General features: G+C 36.3%; 1 protein-coding gene across 19 annotated transcripts; it reads right to left on the bottom strand.

The window, feature by feature from the left end:
* Window positions 1-2,304: 2,304 nt before the first annotated feature.
* LOC148042005 (uncharacterized) lies at window positions 2,305-9,871 on the bottom strand. 19 transcript variants are annotated; one of them, XR_015691888.1, is made up of 12 exons: window positions 9,288-9,871; window positions 9,038-9,202; window positions 8,638-8,757; window positions 4,062-7,894; window positions 3,779-3,824; window positions 3,647-3,685; window positions 3,292-3,367; window positions 3,172-3,225; window positions 2,997-3,079; window positions 2,834-2,905; window positions 2,685-2,756; window positions 2,305-2,590 (listed from the first exon to the last, which is right to left on the bottom strand). XR_015691888.1 is itself a non-coding variant. In XM_087684841.1 (11 exons), the coding sequence occupies exons 9-11, from the start codon at window positions 2,903-2,905 to the stop codon at window positions 2,324-2,326; spliced, it is 411 nt and encodes a 136-aa protein (XP_087540967.1). In that variant the 5' UTR covers window positions 2,997-3,079; window positions 3,172-3,225; window positions 3,432-3,509; window positions 3,647-3,688; window positions 3,779-7,894; window positions 8,638-8,757; window positions 9,038-9,202; window positions 9,288-9,871; the 3' UTR covers window positions 2,305-2,323. The 19 variants fall into 19 exon arrangements, 10 of the variants coding, with proteins under 10 accessions (XP_087540967.1, XP_087540985.1, XP_087540940.1 ...); XR_015691875.1 differs by lacking the exon at window positions 3,292-3,367 and adding an exon at window positions 3,432-3,509 and having other exon boundaries at window positions 3,647-3,688; window positions 3,779-7,420; window positions 7,487-7,894; XR_015691882.1 differs by lacking the exon at window positions 3,292-3,367 and adding an exon at window positions 3,432-3,509 and having other exon boundaries at window positions 3,647-3,688; window positions 3,779-7,894; window positions 9,288-9,368; window positions 9,458-9,871.
* Between the last annotated feature and the right edge of the window lie 12,527 nt (window positions 9,872-22,398).

Raw genomic sequence — 22,398 nt, 5'->3', positions numbered from 1 at the left:
TTCTATTTCTTGGTTTTAGGAGTCAACTTTCTAGTTTTTATCTAAAAGTTTCTTTTCGAGTTGTCAAGCTCTCCAATGACAACAACCACCCTAAGTCTTCAACATAAAATCTCAAACTTCCCTCAAACAAGTAGTCTTTAACCTCCCAACTCTAGGTAGCTCCTTTCTCTCTCTCTCAAGTTCCCGATGGCAAAACTAGTTGCTCAAAGGAAACTCACCATGATATGCCTCTTTCTATGGAGCACTACTTTGTCCCAACCACAATCAATCTCAACATAGGACATCTTTCTTCTCACAAGTATCAAATAATACCCCCACATGCCATCTTTGGAAAAGCATTCTATGGAGCTTCTCAAACATATCAAGGCTCAAAACACCCATAATCATGAACCCTGTAATACCATGAGTATCATAAGGTTCGTAGGCATCTCATTCTTTTTTATGCACCTCACAAGTTAAATGATGTTTGTCCTCCCTCTATTCGTCTCTCTGATGTTGGATGCATTTATGAATTCCCAATCACATCAAGCACACTAATTATGTAGATCAAGTAGGCAAGTCAATGGCCTATCCCATTCCACCATCCAATCACCCTAATATGGCCTCTAAATCCATAGCCCATGAAGCAACATATGTAGTAAGTTGATAAAACAACAATCGGGAGATGCATATCCAATCCATAAAGTACCAAGAGTATCATCGCTTCTTACTTGCACCCAAGAGAAGATGCAATGAAAATACCATGAATCTCACTTCCCAAAGTACCCTCATGTGTAGATAGAAAATCTTCAAAGAACTTGGATACTTTACTACCCGCTACTATCAAGAGAAGGTTATGATAAATCCTTTAGGATCACTTTCACCTAATGATATCAAATTCAATCCATGTCAAGGGAATAAACATACTACTTTTCTACAGCAAGCCTCAACTCTTTCAAGCCTCAAAATGCTAAGTACTTCGACACCATGAGGACATGCATGGCATTAAGTTTTAGGAAAATCTATGACTCCATTTAGCATGCACAACACCAAAAACACAACTCAAAGAAGAACCACGTGATAGCATAGATGCACATGGACCTTTTTAGCTTGTCCTAGGTGTTGAGCTTTGATTATGAACTGGCCATAAACTCCCAGACTTTTGTTCTAAAGCATTTGTGTATATTGCTTTTCTAATTGCAAGTGAAAAGTTTGAGAATTGATCCTTTTGTACATTACTATTGAGTGTCTCATGGCGTCAACCATTGAGGCCGATCTATGCATGCATTATATATGAGAGAGTGTGTCTAAGCTAAAAAAGCAGCCAAGTAAGGGGGCAAGCAAGGGCTATGGGAGTGCTAGCATCTGGGAAGGGGCTTCACAGTCTCCATATCATCAAAATCCGTGAGGCATACAATGCACAAGCAGGAGGGGCCGCTGCTCCAATACACAGGCGGAAGGGGCAAGAATGGTTGTGCAAGCTTGACGATGCAGCTTTTGGCAAGCGGGGGAACACAACAAAACCTTGCTCCCTTTTATGAGTCGCAACAGCTACACTAGCCCACTTGCACATTCTACAAATAGAAGGTGGATTGGTGGTCTTCTCATCATAAGATCTGCCTGGTGAGGGTATATAGTATGTGCACCGTTATGAATAGCAGGACGCCTGATCGCCATTACAACTATATGCTACTTAGAACACCTTCAAATCATGGATAAGGTTTGGCACCCACTGTCCGATCGCCATGATGATGTTTGAAAAAGAATGATAATGTCTTATAAGTATCCATATGGAAAAAAAAGAGAAATTTTCTAGATACTTATCCACGAGAGCTTTTCATATGGATACTTATCAAAGTATCTGGAAAAAGTATCAAATTTTCTCTCTATAGAGTATCCGGAAAAAGTATCCTGATAGAGTAACCAATCCACGTATCAAATTTTCTCTCTATAGAGTAACCAATCCATATGGATAAGTATCCTGATAGAGTAACCAATCCACATATCAAATTTTCCATATGGATAAGTATCCTGATAGAGTAACCAATCCTGATAGAAAGCATCATAGTATCCGAAAAAAGTCTCAACTAGTAAAAGTGGAACACTTTACAAGTTAGTGATATAGTAAAATATTCATGTATAGGAATTTCAAAATTCTCTAATTATCCATGTAGTGAAATTTACTATATAAACAGACTAGTTAGAACTAAGCATATGGTATTTTTTATATATAAGAAAACTAGTTGCAATCATGTAAATAGTTTTAAGAACTACTATTATGATACAAAATATAAATTAAAATAATAGAAAGAATTAAAAGCTGTTATCTTCATTAATAAAGAGGTCAATTCAAGATGCATATATCATCAATACTCAAAGATTCATTGTGATTTTTTGTGACGTGAATTTTCTCTCTATAGAGTAACCAATCCACGAGAGCTTTTCTCATGGCTGGCAATGTTTGCTCATTGCGTCCTCCTAAAAAAGTAGGATCTCTCTTAATAACACCATATGTAGATTTTAAGGATGCATATAGCTCATCAATGGATTGGATGTCTAAATATTTGAGGAGAATGGTTTCTTGGTCTTCCTCTTCAAAGGCATTAACAACCTGCATTTTAGAAATACAACATAGATTAGTGTGATACTACATCATAAGTTAATTAGCTACTCTATTGTCTTAATATTTAATAACATTGAGTTACCGATGAAGTTCTTGATGGCAATTCTATATTAGAAGGATCCACACTTTTTGATGGCTCAACATGGTCGAGAGCCTATAATATAGACAAGAAAATAAAGTTAACAAAATTAAATTATGCCACATTTAGTAAAAAGAAATGCAAAGAAGTACCTTAGATAATTTCTTATTTTTGCCCTTACTCTGCTTTTGTTGTTGCTTGCTTTGCTGCACTTTCTCGCTCATCTAATCACAATAAGTTTGTATTTAGATATAATTTATTAAATGCATATATTAAAATAAAATATCAAGAGATGGCTAAGCATATCTTTCGTACACGAAGAATTTTCCGTGCTACTTCAACCTCCTCAAGATCTTGGTTTATATCTTGTGGAAGAGAGTGTTCACTACCACATGAACCTTTTAATACAAGAAAAGTAAAACTTAAAATGGAATATCTTTTAATTTAAAAGTATACAAAAATTAAGAATATATGTATATATTCCTCATACAGATGGAATTCCTTGTAGTAGCTCCATAAAACTATGATATGAGTTTAAATAGTCCTGAAATATAGGTTAAGTGTTAAAGACAATCAAATGGAAAAAGACTACAAACCAAGGTATACTAACCATTTCATTATTTTTTTTGAAATCTTTCGGAAGCAGAAATTGAAACAAGAGGCGGACCATCATTGTGAGATTCCAACTAGTACAAGCAAGAAAATTGAAGTCAATATTAAAATATTTAAATGAGTGAACGATGTACATACATGCGTTGCACTATTCTCAAAAAAGATACATTGTTCTTCCACCATAAGTTGTGGATAATACACCTCGTCACTTGTATCCTAAAATCTTAGAAAAAATATAATGAAAGGTAAATATATCTAAGAAACTTAAAGTGAATTGATTATAATAAAGGTAAAGATAATAAAAATTACACAATAGAAAAAATAACAATTGAGATGAAAATTGCAAATCTTACCGGTTTTTGTTGCATATCTACTTGCTCCAAGCTATGATTCTTCTATTAAAAAAACATAGTTGTGCCAATCAGTACCAATTTCTTATGTATATAATCTATGGTGAGAAAATTTTGATACATAAGTATGCTTACCAAAGATATATCCACCAAAGATGATCTTTTCCTCTTGAGTTACTTTCTGCGATTTTGAGCAACAAAAAGATAGTACAGATATATATCCTCCTTTTTCCAAAGGTAAGTAGCACCAGGAAACTCAAGGGGTAAAATTTAATCATAGTTTTAATCTATGATCTCTAAAATTCTATGTTTGTGATCTTTATTATTATAAAAAACTGCAAATCCTTGCCAATCTCATGGCTCTTGACCCAATTATACACTTTTTTGTGATTAGCACAATACTTAACATTTTGCATACCTCGATAGTATTTTAGTAAAAATGGCTTTCCAAACTCATCTTGGTCTTTTCGACTAATCCTTTTAGGTGGTTTGAAAATCTGGTCATATGTAGGAGTCTTCATCAGAGATACATCCCCTATTTGTATACTCTTGATTTGCTTTTGAGATGGCAACTGGACTCTTTTACTTTGTATTAAAACTGGTTTACTCATGCTCACTATTTGTTCAGAACTATCATTCTTTGATTTCAGTTCCTCAATTGTTTTTTGGAGAGTGATGATAGTATGCATCATTGAATCTAGAGTTTGTTGACTTGGGGAGGCCATGAGACAAGCTAAAATTAAATCAAGAAACTATGTTAATATTCAACCAATAAAGAATCAATCAATCATATAAAAAGCATACAACAATGATCGCACTCTCTTTCTCTCTCTCTCTCAATGATTTTAATGGGTTTTTAAGTTTTAAAGAAAAACACCATACAACAATACAATATACAACTATACAAACCATGAGACAAGCTAAAATCAAACAAAATACAAGGTAAAATCAAATTTACAACTTTATATGCTAGTATTCCTCAAACAAGAGATTATATCCATACATTAATCTTCTTCAAGCAAGAAATTTTCTCATTCTTTATAAAAAGAAATAACAATAATCACACATGCATACATACACACATACACACAAAGGTCCAACTACCTATACTTACATGAGACACACCATGAGCTATATCCACAAGATACAGTCCTAATATACAAACACCCATAGATAAAGCATTATGATATACACAATGGGATGGCGATCAGATAATGATGTCCATTATGACCAATGCTACTAGCACCCATTTGTCAACATCTTCTTTGCCTTCTCAATTGAAGAAACCTCCACAATGACATTCTCATGAAATGAATAACAACACAGTGTCTGGTAATCAGTGAAAGCATAACTATCAAGTGAAAAAAAATAGGCATGTACTTGGATAGGCATTCTTTCATGTGGCAAAAGCCCATCTACTTCCATTTCTAATAACTTAAATATTGAAGTGAAGAATGTCCTCTTATAATTATTTACATAAGATATTTCATTAAAGCGATTATTAGTCTTTACCGCTATATATAATGCTACCATTCGCTCAAAGTCATAACACCAATACACATCATGCAATCCATGTCTCAATATGTCATCTAGTAGTTTTCCATTTTCTGCAACGTGTTCTAAGGGAGAAGAAGTAGCACCAAAGGCTTCTTCCTTTCAAACTCTCCAAGCAGAAAACAAAGTACGTACAACACCTAAACATTCTTTTGACCAACCAATACATTAACTATAACTATAAAAGGCATGTGCAATATCTATGAGCAACAAACCTAGGTCAAAAATTGACTTTGGTATCTCATCAACTATACCTAAAATATATGGTAAGCACCATTGGATGAAATTTTGGTTCTCTTCGGCCTTAAAGCTTTCATAGTACTTACTTGGATTATAAGGCCACCGTCCATGACAAATAGAGGGTGGAGAGAGCTTATAAGTCTTTTCACAACAAAAATCTATCATCTTTTTCTTTTCATTGGACATGGCTCTCATGAGTACTCGTATGTATTTTTGATATATTTAGAGATAACACATGCATTGCATCATATACCAAGTCTATTGACAAGTTAATACCATACAAATCATACAGTTTCCATAGAATAGACTTTCTAGCTAATCCTGCAAGCTTTAGTTTTCCATCCTTTTCAGCTTGTGTGGATGCCCTCTTTGAACTTGAAAAGACATCAATCATTTCACCTATGGACTGTTGGTTTGGAGGATATCTTGCCTGATATCAACTACCATCGTAAAGGTAACGTCCTTGGAATGAGGGATTACTAGTATCAAGAGTAGCTTGGGCTTTGTCTCTACGACAAAAGAATTGCCCACCATCTTTGAAGGATCCTATTTTGCATTGTGCAGGATAATCCCCTGTAACCATCATTAGCATTAATCTAACAACACAAAAGTTTGATTGTCCCATTGGATTTTCAAAAATCTTTTCTATAGGGTAGTTGTATGACACTTGCATACCATTTATGTAACAGTCTTGTAGCTCACTAATAAGTGGTCTTAAAAAAATTTGAAATACATCAGGAATATTACGAATAAATTTAGAGCAACTAAAAGGTATGAATAAAACATGAATAATGCCTAATATGGAACCCTTCCCACCATTAAGGACCTTAATTTCAACCACACCACAGTCCTTTTGAGTGGTACGAGAGGCTTGGAAGCCATCCCAATGTAAAAGAAGTGCCAAGTTTCGAGGATCACCTCTACACATTTTCTTTTTACATTTGTTGAGATGTCGACATTTTTTACAAACAAAATTACTCTTGCATCTCTTGGTCAAAACCTTATTCTAGAACTATTGAAAAACAAGACCTTGAAAAAGTTGTATATACTTTCCCACATGTAGGGTTGTTGCACGCAACAACCATCTCATACTCAGCATCAGGATTCCAAAAATCTTGATACTCATGACACTTTGTTCCATCCCAAAACTCGTTAATGAATTCTGGTTGCATGTGGATATCTTTCCCTAACCATCTTGTTTTATGACGTCACATGCTTAGGAAATCATAACAAAGTGTCCTGGATCGCACTAAAAGCTCTAATTATTTCTTTAAAGGTAAATAATCAATAGCTAACATTTCTCTCCTTGGTTTATTGCATTTTTTACACTTTTCACAACATTCAATACAATCACGCTTTAGTATTCTTTTTTGAATATTTTGTTTGTAAGAACATAAGACTACATCTTTGGCATAAGAATCTTCTTTACTAGGTGTAAGAAGTTCAATTTAATAATCATTGTTTTTAATTTCCATGCAAAACCTATAGCGCTCAGGTTGGACCATGCCAAGACCATGATACATAGAGTAAAGTTGCTCCCAAGATGTCGGGACTCTCACTCCATCAAGGTTTCCATCCCATGTATCAGGTAGTTGCAGTAATAGCTTGCTTAAACTTGGCTTGCACTCTTCAACTCTTTGAGCCCTAGCCCTTGGATTGCCCATGTCTCCAAATAATAATTGGAGCATCTTCTCTTGTGCACTAATTGATATTTGGTTCTCATCCCAAAGAGCTTGAAACTCAATTATTTTTTGTATAGTTTGTTGATATAATGATGGCCCAGTAATAGATATATGATTGTCTATAGAAGGATCTATTTGAGGAGACTCAGCATGGTTAATTGAGTTGTTGTCATGACTGAAGGGGGAACTTATAGAAGTATTGATAGTTTGATCATTGCCTTGTTCGTGTTGCCTTTCATTAGAAGGAGTAAGACCAATTTGCATACTTAGTGCATCATATTTGGCCTTCAACTCCTGGTGCCTAAGCAAAGTTTGTGGACCAATTTGCATACTTAGTGCATCATATTTGGCCTTCAACTCCTGGTGCCTAAGCAAAGTTTGTGGACCAACACTCCTCCCACCATTATGATATGCAAGGTGATCACACCACCTACGTCATCTATTTAAATCATCTATGTTAGTTTCACCATGCATTGGATATGATTCTTCGTGCCTTCGGTTCTCAAGATGTTCTCCTTGCACATTTGAGTCCCTTGGTTCACTAGGATGTGATCTTTCTAGAGAAGAATGCGTAATCCCAAGCATGTCATTTTTAACGTGTCTAAAATAAGTAATACGATTCACTAATTACCAACCTTCAGTACTATGTGCACACTTATAGTTACATGTATATTTTCTTAATGTGCTTGTAGAAGAAGACATCCCTTACTTGAGTATCTTCAATCTTCAATCCAAGGTTGATGAAATTATGACCTCCACAATTAAAACTCCAAGACTGCAAAAAAACTAGCCCATAACATAGTTTACGTTAATAACATATTTTAGTTGCGCAGTTAATATCATAGTCTATACTAGTTTAGCAATAGAGCTACATTTAAAGTGATTGGGTCAAATTTTGTAAACATTGGCATTAGTTGATGAGCACATAAGTGGATATGTGGCCAAGATAAGGGATTGGAAAGTTGAGGAAAAATGAGCTAGGTGTAAGCTTGCTCTTTCTTGTGATGAAGAGTCCAAGTGGGGCTCTAGAGCAACATACTTGTCAAAAGTAATGATGGTTGTCATAGAGGAAGGTTTATGGGGGAGGGGTGTGAGTGTAAAGGAGGTGGTTGAGAGGTTCCCTGATTAGTGGAGTAATAGAAGGTATATTGTGACCCCAGATGAGGAGAGTGTAGTGAGTTGTATATAGAAGTCAGAGACCTATAGCAATAGTTTATTGTGACTCATGAGGAGAGTGTAGTGAGCTTGGTGCCATGGTCAACAAGTGAGAGACCTATAGCAATAGTTTATTCTAGATATTGCCAATTAGCAAGGGTGTGGTTCATTCCACATACACCCTTGAACTACACATAAAGTACACATAAGCTACATAGACTAGTACTTTGATTTTTTATTTTTTATTTTTCTTACATACATATATTCAAAGCTACAAAAGCATCATAGATCCACCGTACATATATCCAAAGCTACATACATATGTCCACCACACATCCACCATCCAAAGCTACAAAAGCATACCTGAAACTATCAGTCGAGGAAATTGTTGTAGCGTTTATTTTATGAATCACTACACTGGCACAAGTACCTAATATACTGGAGTAAATCGTCTTTTATCCTTAATGAATATATCACTGCATCCTGCAAAAACATGAAAGGCAAAGTAATTAGTAGGAGACCCGATAAGGACAGATCAGATTAGATATGTACATTCATGTCTAGCAGGGCAAGCATGCCTTCCAGCACCAAATGCAATATCAAAAGCCACTTATAGAGAGACAGTATGTAACAAAATTAATCAATGGGTGTGTTGAAGTGGAGAAAACAAACTATGACTAGGCAGCACAAGGATGAATGACATGCTACACATAGTTAGCTCCTAGTTTGAGCAATCAATGTCCATCCACATATCTTTACTTACCCAGTGGGAATGTGTGTTTACAGGTCCATGACCCACAGAGACAGCAAACTAGTTGAAGTAACGTGGAACCGACAGGCCCATGAACAAATTAAGAGAAGCCAAGGATGAACATGCTTCAAGAGCTGTTCACATTTACGAATTGGAGAAAAGACACTCCACATGCAACTGTGACATAGAAAGAGAGTGCATAGAAGTAAGCACTACGAGTTAGAATCATGCGATGCCAAAAATCAGAGGAGCTTCCACCTACCCACTTCACCGAATCGAACACATAATTACAAGGCAGCCACAATAGCACTAGGAACTTATGCGAATATTGCTTCGAACTTGCCTGCAAGTAGCAACCATGGCATTAAAGTCGTGCTTTGATAAATTATGGCCGATGGCTTGCTTGCAAGTGAGGGAAATTTATAGATTTACAAGGTTGTCTCTTATGGCGAGGTGCTACAGGGAGGTGCAGAGACCGACCACTGCCGGTGTTAGGGTTGCCCTAAATTTGGTGAAGCAGTGGTAGAAGGACAAGGAGTGGAGGGGTGCCAGCTTGCCTATCGACGGGTAGATGGAGGCCGGCTTGCTGCGAATCACAGAATTTTGGAGGAGATGGCACGCATTATTTCTGCTATATGATCTGTTGTTGCTTGTGGCAGAATCAGAGAGCTTGCGTACGTAAACAGAGAAAAGAAACTAGAGCCACAGAACAATGAAGCATGAGCATGCAGAACAAATATGGGAGCACGAATCACGATGGGAGGATGAGAGATTAGAAAGAGGGGATGCACATGAATTAGTACAAGAAAATGAAGAAAATATCCGTTGGCGGGAAACAGATAAGACACTTCTCTACAACGGAATACCTAAGAAAATGAGAAGAATGATTAACATACCCTTAGAATCAAAATCCTCCCTTATTCATCAATAGGAATATCAATAGCAACCACCTTATTAAAGCAACCTTTTCAAAGGACCAAATGAAGCTTGTTTGTTGCTCTCACAACTAGCACTTAGAGAAAGGTTTTGAATCGAGCTACCATAAGGTAGAAAAAATCCAAAACTTGAGTTTGACTCCTACAAGAATGTGAAGCTTCTTTCAAAGTGATGAAGAATGACTTGAGCATGCATAGTGTGAAAACCATCTAATCCTATATTAAGAGTTTGCATCAATCCTTGCTCTCTGTCCCTCAGACACTTCAAGCACTCAATAATGCTAAGAAGTAATGACTTCGTAAGCTCAAGAAAGAAATCACAAAGCCATGTACCCCTCCAATGTCTAACCGACCACGTTTGGCACGTATGGCTTCACTAAGACATCATCTATTGTCATGACCTTGTGCCAAGCACTCTTGGTTTGATTTATTCCAAGTTTATAAAACTTCTTAAAGTGTTTAAACAAGGATTCATGGCATCACTTCAACACTATTTATGTTGACTTTCCACCATATTTTCATTGATCTACAACAAGGCCATCATCATCCTTTGGTTCTTCAACTCTTTGGCATCTCATGCTTCAATTACATAATGAGCTTGGCAAGAAATGGAGTCAAATTCACTTTGGAACAAGGTCATGCTATTAATGTTGTTTCTCAAGGCTGATTTGACCATTGGCTACCATTGTTTCTCAAGGCTTATCTAACCATTGGCTACCATGGGGGGGCTTATGTGATTCTCTACGTGTGACATTATTGATTGGAAAGCCTAGTATAACCTTGTATTAGTTGCAATTCTAACTTTTGCAACTTGCAAAATCAACAAGTTTGGGAAGCTTGTTGCTCAAGCTAACACATGAGAATTTTCTTTTAGACAATAGATTTGATGCTTGTTATCAAGAGCAATGTTTGCTACAAATTTCAGGGTCTATCTATGATATCTAGCTGGCAAGGTGTTCTAATGACTACTCCAACAAGTAACATTTCTCAAATCTCAAATCTACAGCAATAAAGTAGCATAAGACCAACAATAGTAAATTGGTGCATTTTTAGAGTGACAACAGAGGCCAAAGATAAGCAAGTTAAACAAGCTATATGTGTGAATCATATTCTTTACAATACTCTATAAAAGTATGGGGAGTATAATGAAGACATTGGCCATTATTCTAAATGCTTTCCAACAAGATTTTTAAGCAGTAAACTAGTGTGAATAGTGCTCATTGAAAGCTTTATTTCTCCTATTTACTAATATTCAATGGAGAAGATACAATGCAAAAATTCAAGATCCATTGATGTCCATTTAGCATAACTTGAGTTGCTTTGTGCAAGAAATGAGTTGTTATTGGTTTGCTCGATGAGTAGAGTTGTTTCTATTCTAGAGTTGGAATGCTCCTAGAGCTCTACTACTAGCCAACTTGTTCTAGAAGGACTCTTCATAAGTTTTCAACCTTTCTTGTAACTTGGAAAATTAGGAAGTAGGGCATCAATAGAACTAAATCACACAATGTACACCTTAATCACTTCGTGAATCTTTTCTAGCATATAGGATAGCCCAATTTTGGGACAACCCCATTTCTTAGCTTGTATTTCAAATAAACAACTCATACATCTAGCTAAGTGACTACAAAGCATGCTATTAAGTGTTCTTTAGTCAATGCTCCTACTAAATCTCTTTTTGGAGGCATGTTTGCAAAGGGTTTGGTCTTTTACTTTGCTATAATAAAGAAGCAATAGTGAAACGTGTCTCATTCATTTCCAACCTTTGTATCTACAGTTGATGGAACAATTCCTTTCTCACCATCTTTTAGTCAACTAAAGGGTGATCAAGCAACTCCTAGAGCAATGGTTCAGCAAGGCTGAGCTCTGAGTTCTCTCAACATTTGTCACTTTAGGCATCTGTGTGTTTGATGAATAATCATAGTTCACTCAATGTGTAGATTATACCCTCAATTCTTGGTCACTTGCATCATAGTTGTGATCTACAAATCTGTGGCATAATGCTATCTTTGCCTTGCGAGTACAATTTTTACCCTTGTCATGGTAGCTAGCAATAGCCTCATTAACATGCACATGGTGAGACACCTTCACCAAATTTGTTAGTGGAAACTTTGTAGGACCCCCTGGTCAAGAAGATATACTACTACTTCTCTGACACCTATCTTGCCAACTCAAATGGTTCTTGACTGGACCTAATATCCTCCCCATTAGTTATTTTGAATTGTTAGGAGAAAAAAGCTCTTCATCTATGAGGACTTATGAGTTTCCCTCAATGAGGATAAAACTAAAGTACTAAACTCATGCTCAAAGAAAACAAAAGATAAAGGATTACCTTGTGCAACATCTATGATCAGAGAGTGTTCTTCAAATTCATATTAGTACCAAATTGGGTCTCCTAGATGACTTGCAATTAGTCCCTACATAATTAATTGGTAGAGTACACATAATTATATTTGGGATAATCAAATTAAGTGCAATGTGTCCTTAAACTCCAATGTGATTTGGGATCATCAAAGTAAGTGCAATAAACTTATATATGTGAGAAATTTAAAAAAAACCTAACCTTAACCAAGATGAAATGCCACATCATTCTCTGTAAGTTTTATATGTTCTTTAGGAGGCTAGTTATGTTGAAGTTTTTCATATAGGTAGATAAGTATGTTGATAGACATTATATATAAAGATAGACATCATAGATATTGTCTATCATAGACATAATAGGCTATTATGTTCCTAGCCAAACATGAGTGACTTGAGATAATGCCCTTGGCCACAAACACAAGTGATTGAAGAAAAAAATATCACTAGAAGCTAGTAAGGAGAAATTTTCTCTACTCTATTCTAAAGCTACCATATGTTGGATGGTGGTAGAGGCTCTGCCTCTCAATTTAAAGAAAACTATAATTATTTATTGGTATATCAAATCTAAATAACATAAGAAAATTTCTATAATTATTTATTGGTATATCAAATCCAAAGGATGTGTATATGACACCATCTAGGATGTGAATTTCAGTTAGTCATCTCGATGGGTAATCATTCTGACTTGAATATACAAGGGCTCTTAAATATAATCCTAATTGTTATCCCAAAAATATATTTGTAATATAGACTATATCTCTATAATAGTCCACATCTTTGGCTCAACAAACAAAATTTTGTTGATGTTGATTATTCAGCCTTTAAGAGAGAATTAGGTTTGTCTCTACTAGTCATGGGATGGTTTCATGGTTTTGCTTTGGAGATCTTTAAAAAAAAAATAAAATACAAATCGGATAAGAATATGAAAGGTCATTAGATTATGTAAGAGTAGAGTCAACCTTTTATTTTGATATGTAAATTCACTTACTTTTTGTTTTTAAGTTTTGAATTTCGTTAGAGAACATAGTTTTGTGTGCATATTGTGGGAGCTATACATGTGTATATGTGGAATTAAAGTCATATGCTCTTACTAAACAATATGCACAAGGGAGGGAGAGAGAGAGGTCATCTCCCTCATAGAGATATTGGGCTACCTCAAGGACGACACACCAATCTTTCTGAACTGCCATGCTAGGAAAACCATCTTGATATGACGATCATGAAGAATCTTAGGATACTGATGATGCGTGGAGTCGGGGTTGCCTTCCTAAATTCATTGCCCTGCATAAGCCTTGCATGTGAATATCAAAGAGGTGTAGTCGAAGCATGCAACCAATCCCAACTAGTGTACTGGGAGTACATTAACAATGAGATGTAGTAGTGCCACATCTCCATGTATACTAGTCAAAATCCTAATAAGTTGGATTAGAAATAATTAAGGATATTAGTTTGTAAGGTTCTAAGCTCTTCAAAATTTGTAAGGTTGTAAGGTCTTCAAAATTTTACTGGTAGTGTAGAAGCAGAACCCATATGCAAGTTGGGAGATGGAAGTTTAGTATCATCTTGTGATTTTTTAAAATTTAAGATCAAAAGAAGGTCATGGTGTTTGGATTTGCAATACCATCTTCTCTTGCTTGTGATACTGGACAACTAGTAGGGCCTATGATAGATATGAACAATCGTAAAGGAGTGTTATAAACTTACTAGCATATATAGCCCCCAAGCCAAACACATGCATGCTCTCTTGATAAAGGGCATGGCTAAGCACAAGTTGTTGACATTGGCACCTTTAAATCTTAACAAGTAACCTAACGATTCATTGTTGGTATGTTCTTATAAAAGTATAGTTAACTCATCAATATTCAAGGACTCAAATAATATTCCTAATTATTATCCCGAACATATCTCTTTTAATTTTTTGCATAACATTGATGGCACTCCATCTTTTAATATTTCCCTATTATTCATTTCAAGCTTTAAGTTTTTCCAACCTCACTTATGATTTGAAAAGTTGTGTGAAAGTAATTCAAGATAACACACAAATTCAAGTCTATCCACCTATAGGTTGTCTGGATCAACTCAAGCTAGCATTGACCATCCCTCTCTCATTGTTGGCCATTACCCTGGTTACAATGTGGAAAACAAGAGTCCTACTTCACTTCTAGTGTCTTATATGATAATCTAGGCTATGGATCTTCAACCTTCATTCATCTCAGTGGATTCATGATGCCAAAATGAGGCCTTTCTTATGCATGTATTTTTTGTCACTGTTGCATGTTACTTGACTCACAATATACATAATGTACAAGATAATCAAATAAATTCCTCCATCATATGCTTAGTAATTAAGTTCTGATGCTAGAAATCTTGAAATCACCCTAATTCTTTAGAATCAAGCAACTATAGCTCCAATTTTGCTACTTGGAAGCCTAGATCCCTTGCAACTTTGCTAATTCATTCAATCTTAGGTAAATAAGATTGATTTTTCTCACATTAGTCACAACCCCAGATAGCTCTAGAAAACTTTCATACACTTTCAACAAATACATCTACTAGTTGCCTCTCTACTTGCACAATATTGGTAAGTTATTGTTGGCAAAGAATTGGGAGACCAAGTGTCTTCTTAATGGTATAGGAAGCCCCTTGCTTACTCCATGTTGCACCTTCAAATCCAAATTCCTAAGCAAAGGGTTGGTGATTATGGTGGTAAAGAGTAATGGGACAATGGGACACCCTTTGGCATTGACATCTTTACCTCAAATGGACCTAAGCATAGACCATTTACAAATACGTTCCAAAGAGATTGAAACATCCCTACATAAATTCCATGATTCCTCCTCCATCATCTATCATAGTGATGAACTCATGTTGCTTCTTTTGCTTCATCAATTCATAAAAATAATTGGTCAAAGGACCAGTCCCATAAGATACCATTTCCCTTAGACTAAAATTTGGCAACTTCACCTTTATGTTTTTGCAAATCCTCCATGTAATGCTCCACTTCTTTGAGAATTTGATAAAACATCCATTACTAGAACACTTAGAAAGAGTCATAATAATATACTCATTACATAGCTAACTACTAACATGCAACCTTCTTTGAAGTCAATCTTGATCTTTGCCATACATATTGGTAATCTTAGTTATGATAGCAATGGATCTCATCTACTTCTACGTTGGATTAGCCATTGGATTGTTGGTTTGTTTCCAAGCATCCTTTAGCTAAGTTGAATCCTTCCCTTTCTAGAAAGGAGGTGTTGAAAGAGAGGGGATTCCATTTCTTTCTCCTACTAAACACATCCTTCTTGGATGGACTTCCTAGGCACCTCACATTCTAAGATATCATAGTGAGCCAACTAATTAACATTATATATTTGTTCGAACCTCCATAATCCAAAATAGCAAAATAGCTTTGTCAACAAAACATTTGCAAGAAGCTTTTAAAGGGAAATTTTTTATTTCTTACCTCCATTAGACTTCAAAGAATTTGGTGGTTAAAATTATTTGTTTCCATCCCGCTTTAACTTCAGCATCTCTAGGATCACGACTAATAATTAGGTTTCTTCTTAGGTTCCTCCTTTTGAGGCTTGTTTGTTTCCTTGAATTTACCCTTCTCAACCTATGCTTTTTCCTTTTTGCTTCTTTTGAAGTTCTTCCTTATCTCCACTATTTTCTCCTTTGCTTCTTCTTATCTCAATTCCTTTTTGGGCATTCCTTTGCAAAAAGCACCCATCTTCTTTGCATTTGAAGCATGTATCCAAGAAGAGGGAGAATTTGACATCGACCAACAACTCAATCCCATTAGGATAAAAAATCTAGAGCATCTCAAGGATCTTCTTCCTGTTATCCCAAAGTACGAGAGGTCACTTGCTCCACTAGTTGATATTATTGTAAGAACATAGAGTGCTCTACCTAGCACTTCTACTAGCACATTACTTCTCCATCTAGCAAAGTAGGAAGTCCATGAAAACTAGCCCACATTGGGCATTCAATTTGCAAGACCTCCTCAGGAATAAAATCATGATGCCATGGAAGCATGTAATTAAGGCTCACTTTAAGCCAAACAAGTGAACCCAAAACCCAATCTCTTTTTACTTTAGATGAAAGCAAGACCCAAAAGAAGTCTAGTGGCAAGCAAAACAATGTGAGCACCACTTTGATCCATAAGTGAGCCAAAATAATCTAGCAAACTCATCCTCAAGGGGGACCTTCCCTTAAAATACATGTACGTGTTGCATAGAGAATACTTAGCATGGCTTTGCCGAATGCATGGCAACAAGGATACCACTCATGCACATAGCACTTGCTCCCCAAATTCTATTGTGACTCTCTTTTAATTCTCATTGAAACATTTTTTGTCACCCCACATCTTCTTCTCTAGCTTTTCAATGTTCATGCTAGCAATGACAATGTTAGCATAATCCATCTCCATCCCATTGTCTTGCTTCTATTGCTTTATGTTAGTGCTATGTGTTCCATCATCTCTTACTCCTTGTTCACCCCCTGAATATGCTACATGCATGAAAGTGGGAGTATATGCCACATGTTAGTAGGAAATGTTGCTTTTTTAATGAGCTTAATACAAATACCCTAGTTAATAGACCATGTGCCATGACTATCTATTGAGAGATCCCCTCTTCAAGTTTTCGCATACTCAAGAGGTTCTATGTCTTTCATTTAAGGAAAAGGCTATTACAATTTGAACTGTTTCTATTTTGCTAATGGATGGATATGCTCCTTTTTTGTAAGGGGCTCAAATAACTTTTGATAACTATTTGTGCTTGTATGGATGCTAGGTATATCCCACACTTCAAGGGGGATTTGAGGGGAATTTCAAGATTTAGAGCCATGGCATTGAGTTGAATTGAATGAGATTCTTCTTTGTTTTCATGTGACAAGGAAATATTCATATTGTTAATAATGATGTTTTATTTGTGGATGTGTAAACTATTTGTGCTATGTGAGTAAGAATTAAAAGTTATCAAAATGCACAAATGTATCTTATAGCACATGTACATTTTGGATGCCTACAAACATATCCATTACAAGTGTGTATCAACATTGTCTTATTTGAGATTGACTACATGGTTGATGGTTAGGCCTATCAATTGTGATGTATATTACTTAACATGACTATATAAGCATGACTATGTTAGATATTCTATACAATTTTTTTTTAATTTACTACGCATGCACATTATCCTATGATCCATAGCTTCATAATTTTATCCAATAAACATGGCTACATTAGGTGATATATAGATATTTGCCTTGCTTTACCATATAGACACTTATTTTACTAGTTATAGCTTCACATCTATCTAGTAAAATTAAAACCTAGTTCCAATTAAAAAAACCCTAGTTACTAACTAGAAAAAAATGTGTATTTACTAGTTATAAGGCTATTTACCATCTAGTTTAGTGTTTAAAGTTCCTTGTGATAAGGGGGCTGCTCCATGTATACATCTTCGGGTAGATCACCATGAAGAAATATTGCAGTTTGGACATCGAGATGATGCATCTCGAGATCCAACGTAGTAACCAGGGCAAATAGAATGCGGATAGAAACCATACCCAGGACGGGTGAGAAGGTGTCTGTGTAATCGAGGCCAGGGATTTGGTTGAAACCCTGTGCAACTAGGCATGCTTTATAGCGCACTACGAAGCTTGGTAGTACTTAAATTGTTGTAGAATTGTGGAGCTACTTTTGTTGTTAATAAAAGTAACAATGGTGAACCTAGTATAGTCATCTATAAAGGTTAAGTAGTACCTATTGTGTTTCAAGGAACAGATAGGCATTGGGCCACACAAATTAGAATGGACAATTTGTAAGGGGTGAGTCGTATAATCGTGGGAAAGTGGGAATTTTTTATTGGCCATCTTGCCAAGAAGACAACCTTCTCACAATGTCAGATTGCAATTGTGAGATAAGGTATAATTAATTGCATACTAACTTATGGGCTTGAATGTGTTTCACAATGGCAATATTTAAGTGCCCAAGGCGGTAATGCCACAGGAGGGTAGAGTAATGGGTGTGATTAAAGTCTGTAACACTATAAGACTTATTAGAAGGTTGACTTCTTCCTAAAAAGTATAAGAGGCCAAACTTTGGGCAAGGAATTGAGTAAAGGCTCCCATCGGGAAGTGTGTGATTAATTAAGCAATGTGTATGATGGAATTCAAGTGGAATTCTAAATAAGTGCCTTTGCTAGTAATTTTACTAACAAAAATCAGATTTTGGCAAGATTAGGCACATAATAGACTTCCCTAATAAGTACGATTTTGCCATCTCCCATGCCAACAGTGGTGAGTGTATCATTGTTTGCAAATCACACATCTCTAATTGTAATGTCTTTGTATTCATCTTAAGTAACCTTTATTTGTAGTTAGATTGCATGTGGCCCACGTATCAAGGATCCACATATGAGGAGTGATGATTGAAGCATCACTGAAAGCCATAAAGGAAAGTAAGGCATCATCAACATCTGAGTAATTGGATTGAGATGTGCTATGTGAGTCTCGTTCATCCAATTCATTACAAGAAGATTTGGATGTAGTGGCACAATTTGCTTGAGCCTTATGCCTATTTGGGCGGCCTTTGGAATGATGCCAACAATCTTTAGACGCATGATCGGACCTATTACAAATGCGAAAATAGGGTGTGGTGATACTAAAGTTGGGTTTTGAAGGGCGTGGTTTAAATATTTTTCGTGAAGAATAAGTATTGCATGTTGAAAGAGGTCGCCAGTTTCTTCGAAATTTTCCTTTGGATTGGACGTCATTGATAAGGTGGATGATGAAGATTGTTTGTTTGGCTTGACGTATGGAATTTTCTTGTAAAATTAGTGAAATAAGAGTTGATATTGATAATGTGGCTGGTTAGATTGTGTGGATGTAAAGGATTGCCAAGATGGTGGTAACATAGTAAGAAGAAGTATAGCTTGGACACGGGGTGAAAGGTCCAAACCCAAGAGTAGGACATCGTCCATTTTCAAGCACCAAGTTTATAAAAAATTGTCAACTTGTTGATCTTCTTGCACAATTAAATTAATTAATATTTTAAGATTATGTCCCTAACTTCCAATGGATTTTGGCTTGTAGCTATCATGTAGCTACATCCAAATGGAACGTGCAATTGATTGCATGCGAATAGACTCCTTTTGGGCATCATCCATATGAAGAAGAAGTTCAAGACTCCTGGTTAATTCATGCTCATCCCGCAATTTAACATCATTTGCAAATGTGAGATTTGTCCGATTAGGACAAGGGGTACTTCCATTGAAAATATTGAGGAGTTCTTGTTTTTGAAGGATAATCTCCATTGTCATGTGCCATGGGTGATAGTTCTAGTCACTGAGTTTGTCGATTTTATAAGTTCGCATTGATATCAACGCTTGTGCCATGGTGATCAAGTGTGAGAGCAATTTGACCACACGATGCTTGTGTGGATGTCACAACTTGGTTACCATGTAGGGAAACGTAAGCAATCTCTCTCTCTCTCTATCTCTCTCTCTCTCTCTCTCTCTCTCTCTCTCTCTCTCTCTCTCTCTCTCTCTCTCTCTCTCTCTCTCCCTCCCTCCCTCCCTCCCTCCCTCCCTCCCTCCCTCCCTCCCTCCCTCCCTCCCTGCCTCACACACACACACACACACACACACACACACACACACACACACACACACACACACACACACACAAAAAGACACAAATGTATCATTTCATTAATTCAATGTATGTTCATATAGTAGAATGAGGTGATGCCCTTTGGGTTGCCAGTTGACGTTTCGTCAATTGTTTAGTTATTTGTAATTTACAAGGTTGTTTATAGTTTTGTCAATTTTCTTGTGTTACATAAAGTGCATCAAAGTCTGCATATACAAGTCTTGGCATTATCATATTTGTTTATCGTATTCATAAAAATTGTGATCAATATAATCAAGTGTGTATATATAGATCTTGCCATAATCATGTTTTATTGTGTTCATTGAAATTGTGATTAATATAATCGAGTCTACATAATCATGTTTGGATATTGATAAACAGAGGTGGGATTATTATAATCATGCCATAAAAATGTCTCGATATTGGACTGGGTCTTCCAACACTTTTTGAAGTCCTAATTGTTTTTTTGGAATTTCTTCTTGTAAACTTACATGGCGGCGAAGGGATGCAACTTGATTGGCAAGTATGAAACTTTGGGTGTCTCTAGTACTGTTGGATACTTCTTTGTACTACCAGTTGTATATTTGGTTTAGGGCATTTATTTATCACCAACTGGTCCTATTTGAATCCCTTTGATATTTTTGGGTACCTTTTAGTACTTATTGTTGCTTCTTTCACTTTGTTAAATTGTTACTAGAGTACTTCTGGTACTTTGGGTATTATCTTGTTATTTGGTCTATGGTACTTTTGATGCTTTCTAGTATTTCTAGCTTTTCGGTAAATTTGGTACTATTATCTAGCTTATGGTGTTTGTTGGTACTTTGTATGGTACTATCTGACTAGTAAGTATGGAACTTGAGATGTTAGGGGTTTATATGTCTAATCCTTTGATGTGCTTTTGCAGAAAGGCTATGAAAATTTTTAGACTGAGTGCGTAGAAGGCCAGTTCTAGTTAAATTTTGTCAAGAAGCTCATTGTAAATGTGGAGAATGGAATGAGGTTCACCTTGTTGCCAAGGTCTCATATTGAGGATGCTGAGAATATCATCTATGTCTTTGGATCATGTGTTTCTTGTGGGAAGGCCTTGGATTCCTCTTATGTTGTCGATAGCTTCGTGCTTTCCTATCGACATCAGTACCATCCTTTATGCTTTACTGTTCTTTTGCAAACAAGTGATTCTTGTCTTAAGTTTAGTTGTAAAAATATTATACCTATGGAGATAAAGGATTGGATCATTGGGCAAGCTATTTTAAAGAGTATGTGGACAATGTTTTGCATGAAGTTGGTTTTTTATGTTGATTTGGTCATTTTATCAAAGCTTGTGTTTCCTTTTGTGTGTGGGTGTGGTGTGGCTATAGAAAAAGCTACTAAGGCTGTCAAACAGAATATGTTTGGCAAGGGAGTGATAAAATGCCATGGTCCTACCAAGTTAGCTGCCAATAATATGTGTGGGGGGAGGATGATTCTTACAAGGATGTACAGGATGTCCTACAAGACTTGGGTGCTAGTACCGTGGATGGAAAAGGGAGTAAGCCAAGGCTAGAGGGTGTGGACAATGTGGTGGATACCTTAGACATTGTTGATCTAGAAGATAGGTCGAACTACCAATAAGAATATGCTAAGATTGTTATGCAAGACATGACAAGAAAGAAAGCAAATTTGGGATAGACAATCCCTAAGACCAGATAGTTGGATGAAGAGTTGTTGAGTGCAAGTGACAAGATTGAGGAAGCCACTACTAATGATGAGGAAAATGTTGTTGATCCCAAGGCAACTGATGCAAACACTACTATTGCCAAGGTTTCCAATGTGTGTGCTATTGATGTAAAGCCTAGCGATGTCAGGGCTCATGATCTTAAGGCTACTAATGAGAAGGGGAAGTACTCACAGAACATGATGAAGGATGGGGAGGATGATGCAAAGCATGAACATAGAAAGAAAGCTTACACGAAGGGAGATAAACCCAAGAAGGTGGGGAGTACGGTAGATGCCAGTAAGGGGAAGACTGTTGCAGGATATATTGTTGAGACCAAATGTGTAGAGGGAGATACGTCTACAGGGGATATGGCTTCTGGGGTGAACATAGATGCAAGTGACTACATTGATCCAATCACTTTCTCATAGCTTTTTTGTGTCAAAGCAAGGAAGCACCCCGTAGGTTATGGTCAAAAGATGCACGCTTGCAATATCTAGCTGCTATGATAGCACTTTGTGTTCACGCTATGGTTTATATGAATCAAAATCACTTTTTTAAAAGTTTTTTCTTTGCCTTCTATCAAAATCACTTTTTTAAAAGTTTTTTCTTTGCCTTCTATCTTTAGCGTGTTGTATCATAATTCATGTTCTCCTGCTTATAAGATTCAATGAGAGGCTCTACTACTAATTTTGTACATTCAATTTGGTAGTGTGTTGTATTATTTG

The sequence above is a fragment of the Lygodium microphyllum genome, chromosome 1, assembly GCF_053477565.2.
Source record: "Lygodium microphyllum isolate KBCC chromosome 1, Lygodium_microphyllum_v1.1.10, whole genome shotgun sequence".
Classification (NCBI taxonomy): Eukaryota; Viridiplantae; Streptophyta; class Polypodiopsida; order Schizaeales; family Lygodiaceae; genus Lygodium; species Lygodium microphyllum.
Note: the sequence above shows the minus strand (reverse complement) of the source record. Positions and strands in the feature narration are given on the sequence as shown.

What these genes read in the sequence shown, in the direction of transcription:
- LOC148042005 (XM_087684814.1), bottom strand. Translation starts at nt 3,354, where the DNA reads ATGATGGTCCGCCTCTTGTTTCAATTTCTGCTTCCGAAAGATTTCAAA. An exon ending in TCAAAAAAAATAATGAAATG is followed by an intron (nt 2,906 to 3,291) that starts GTTAGTATACCT and finishes TATTGTGATTAG; the next exon opens with ATGAGCGAGAAAGTGCAGCA. An exon ending in TGCCATCAAGAACTTCATCG is followed by an intron (nt 2,591 to 2,684) that starts GTAACTCAATGT and finishes TCTAAAATGCAG; the next exon opens with GTTGTTAATGCCTTTGAAGA.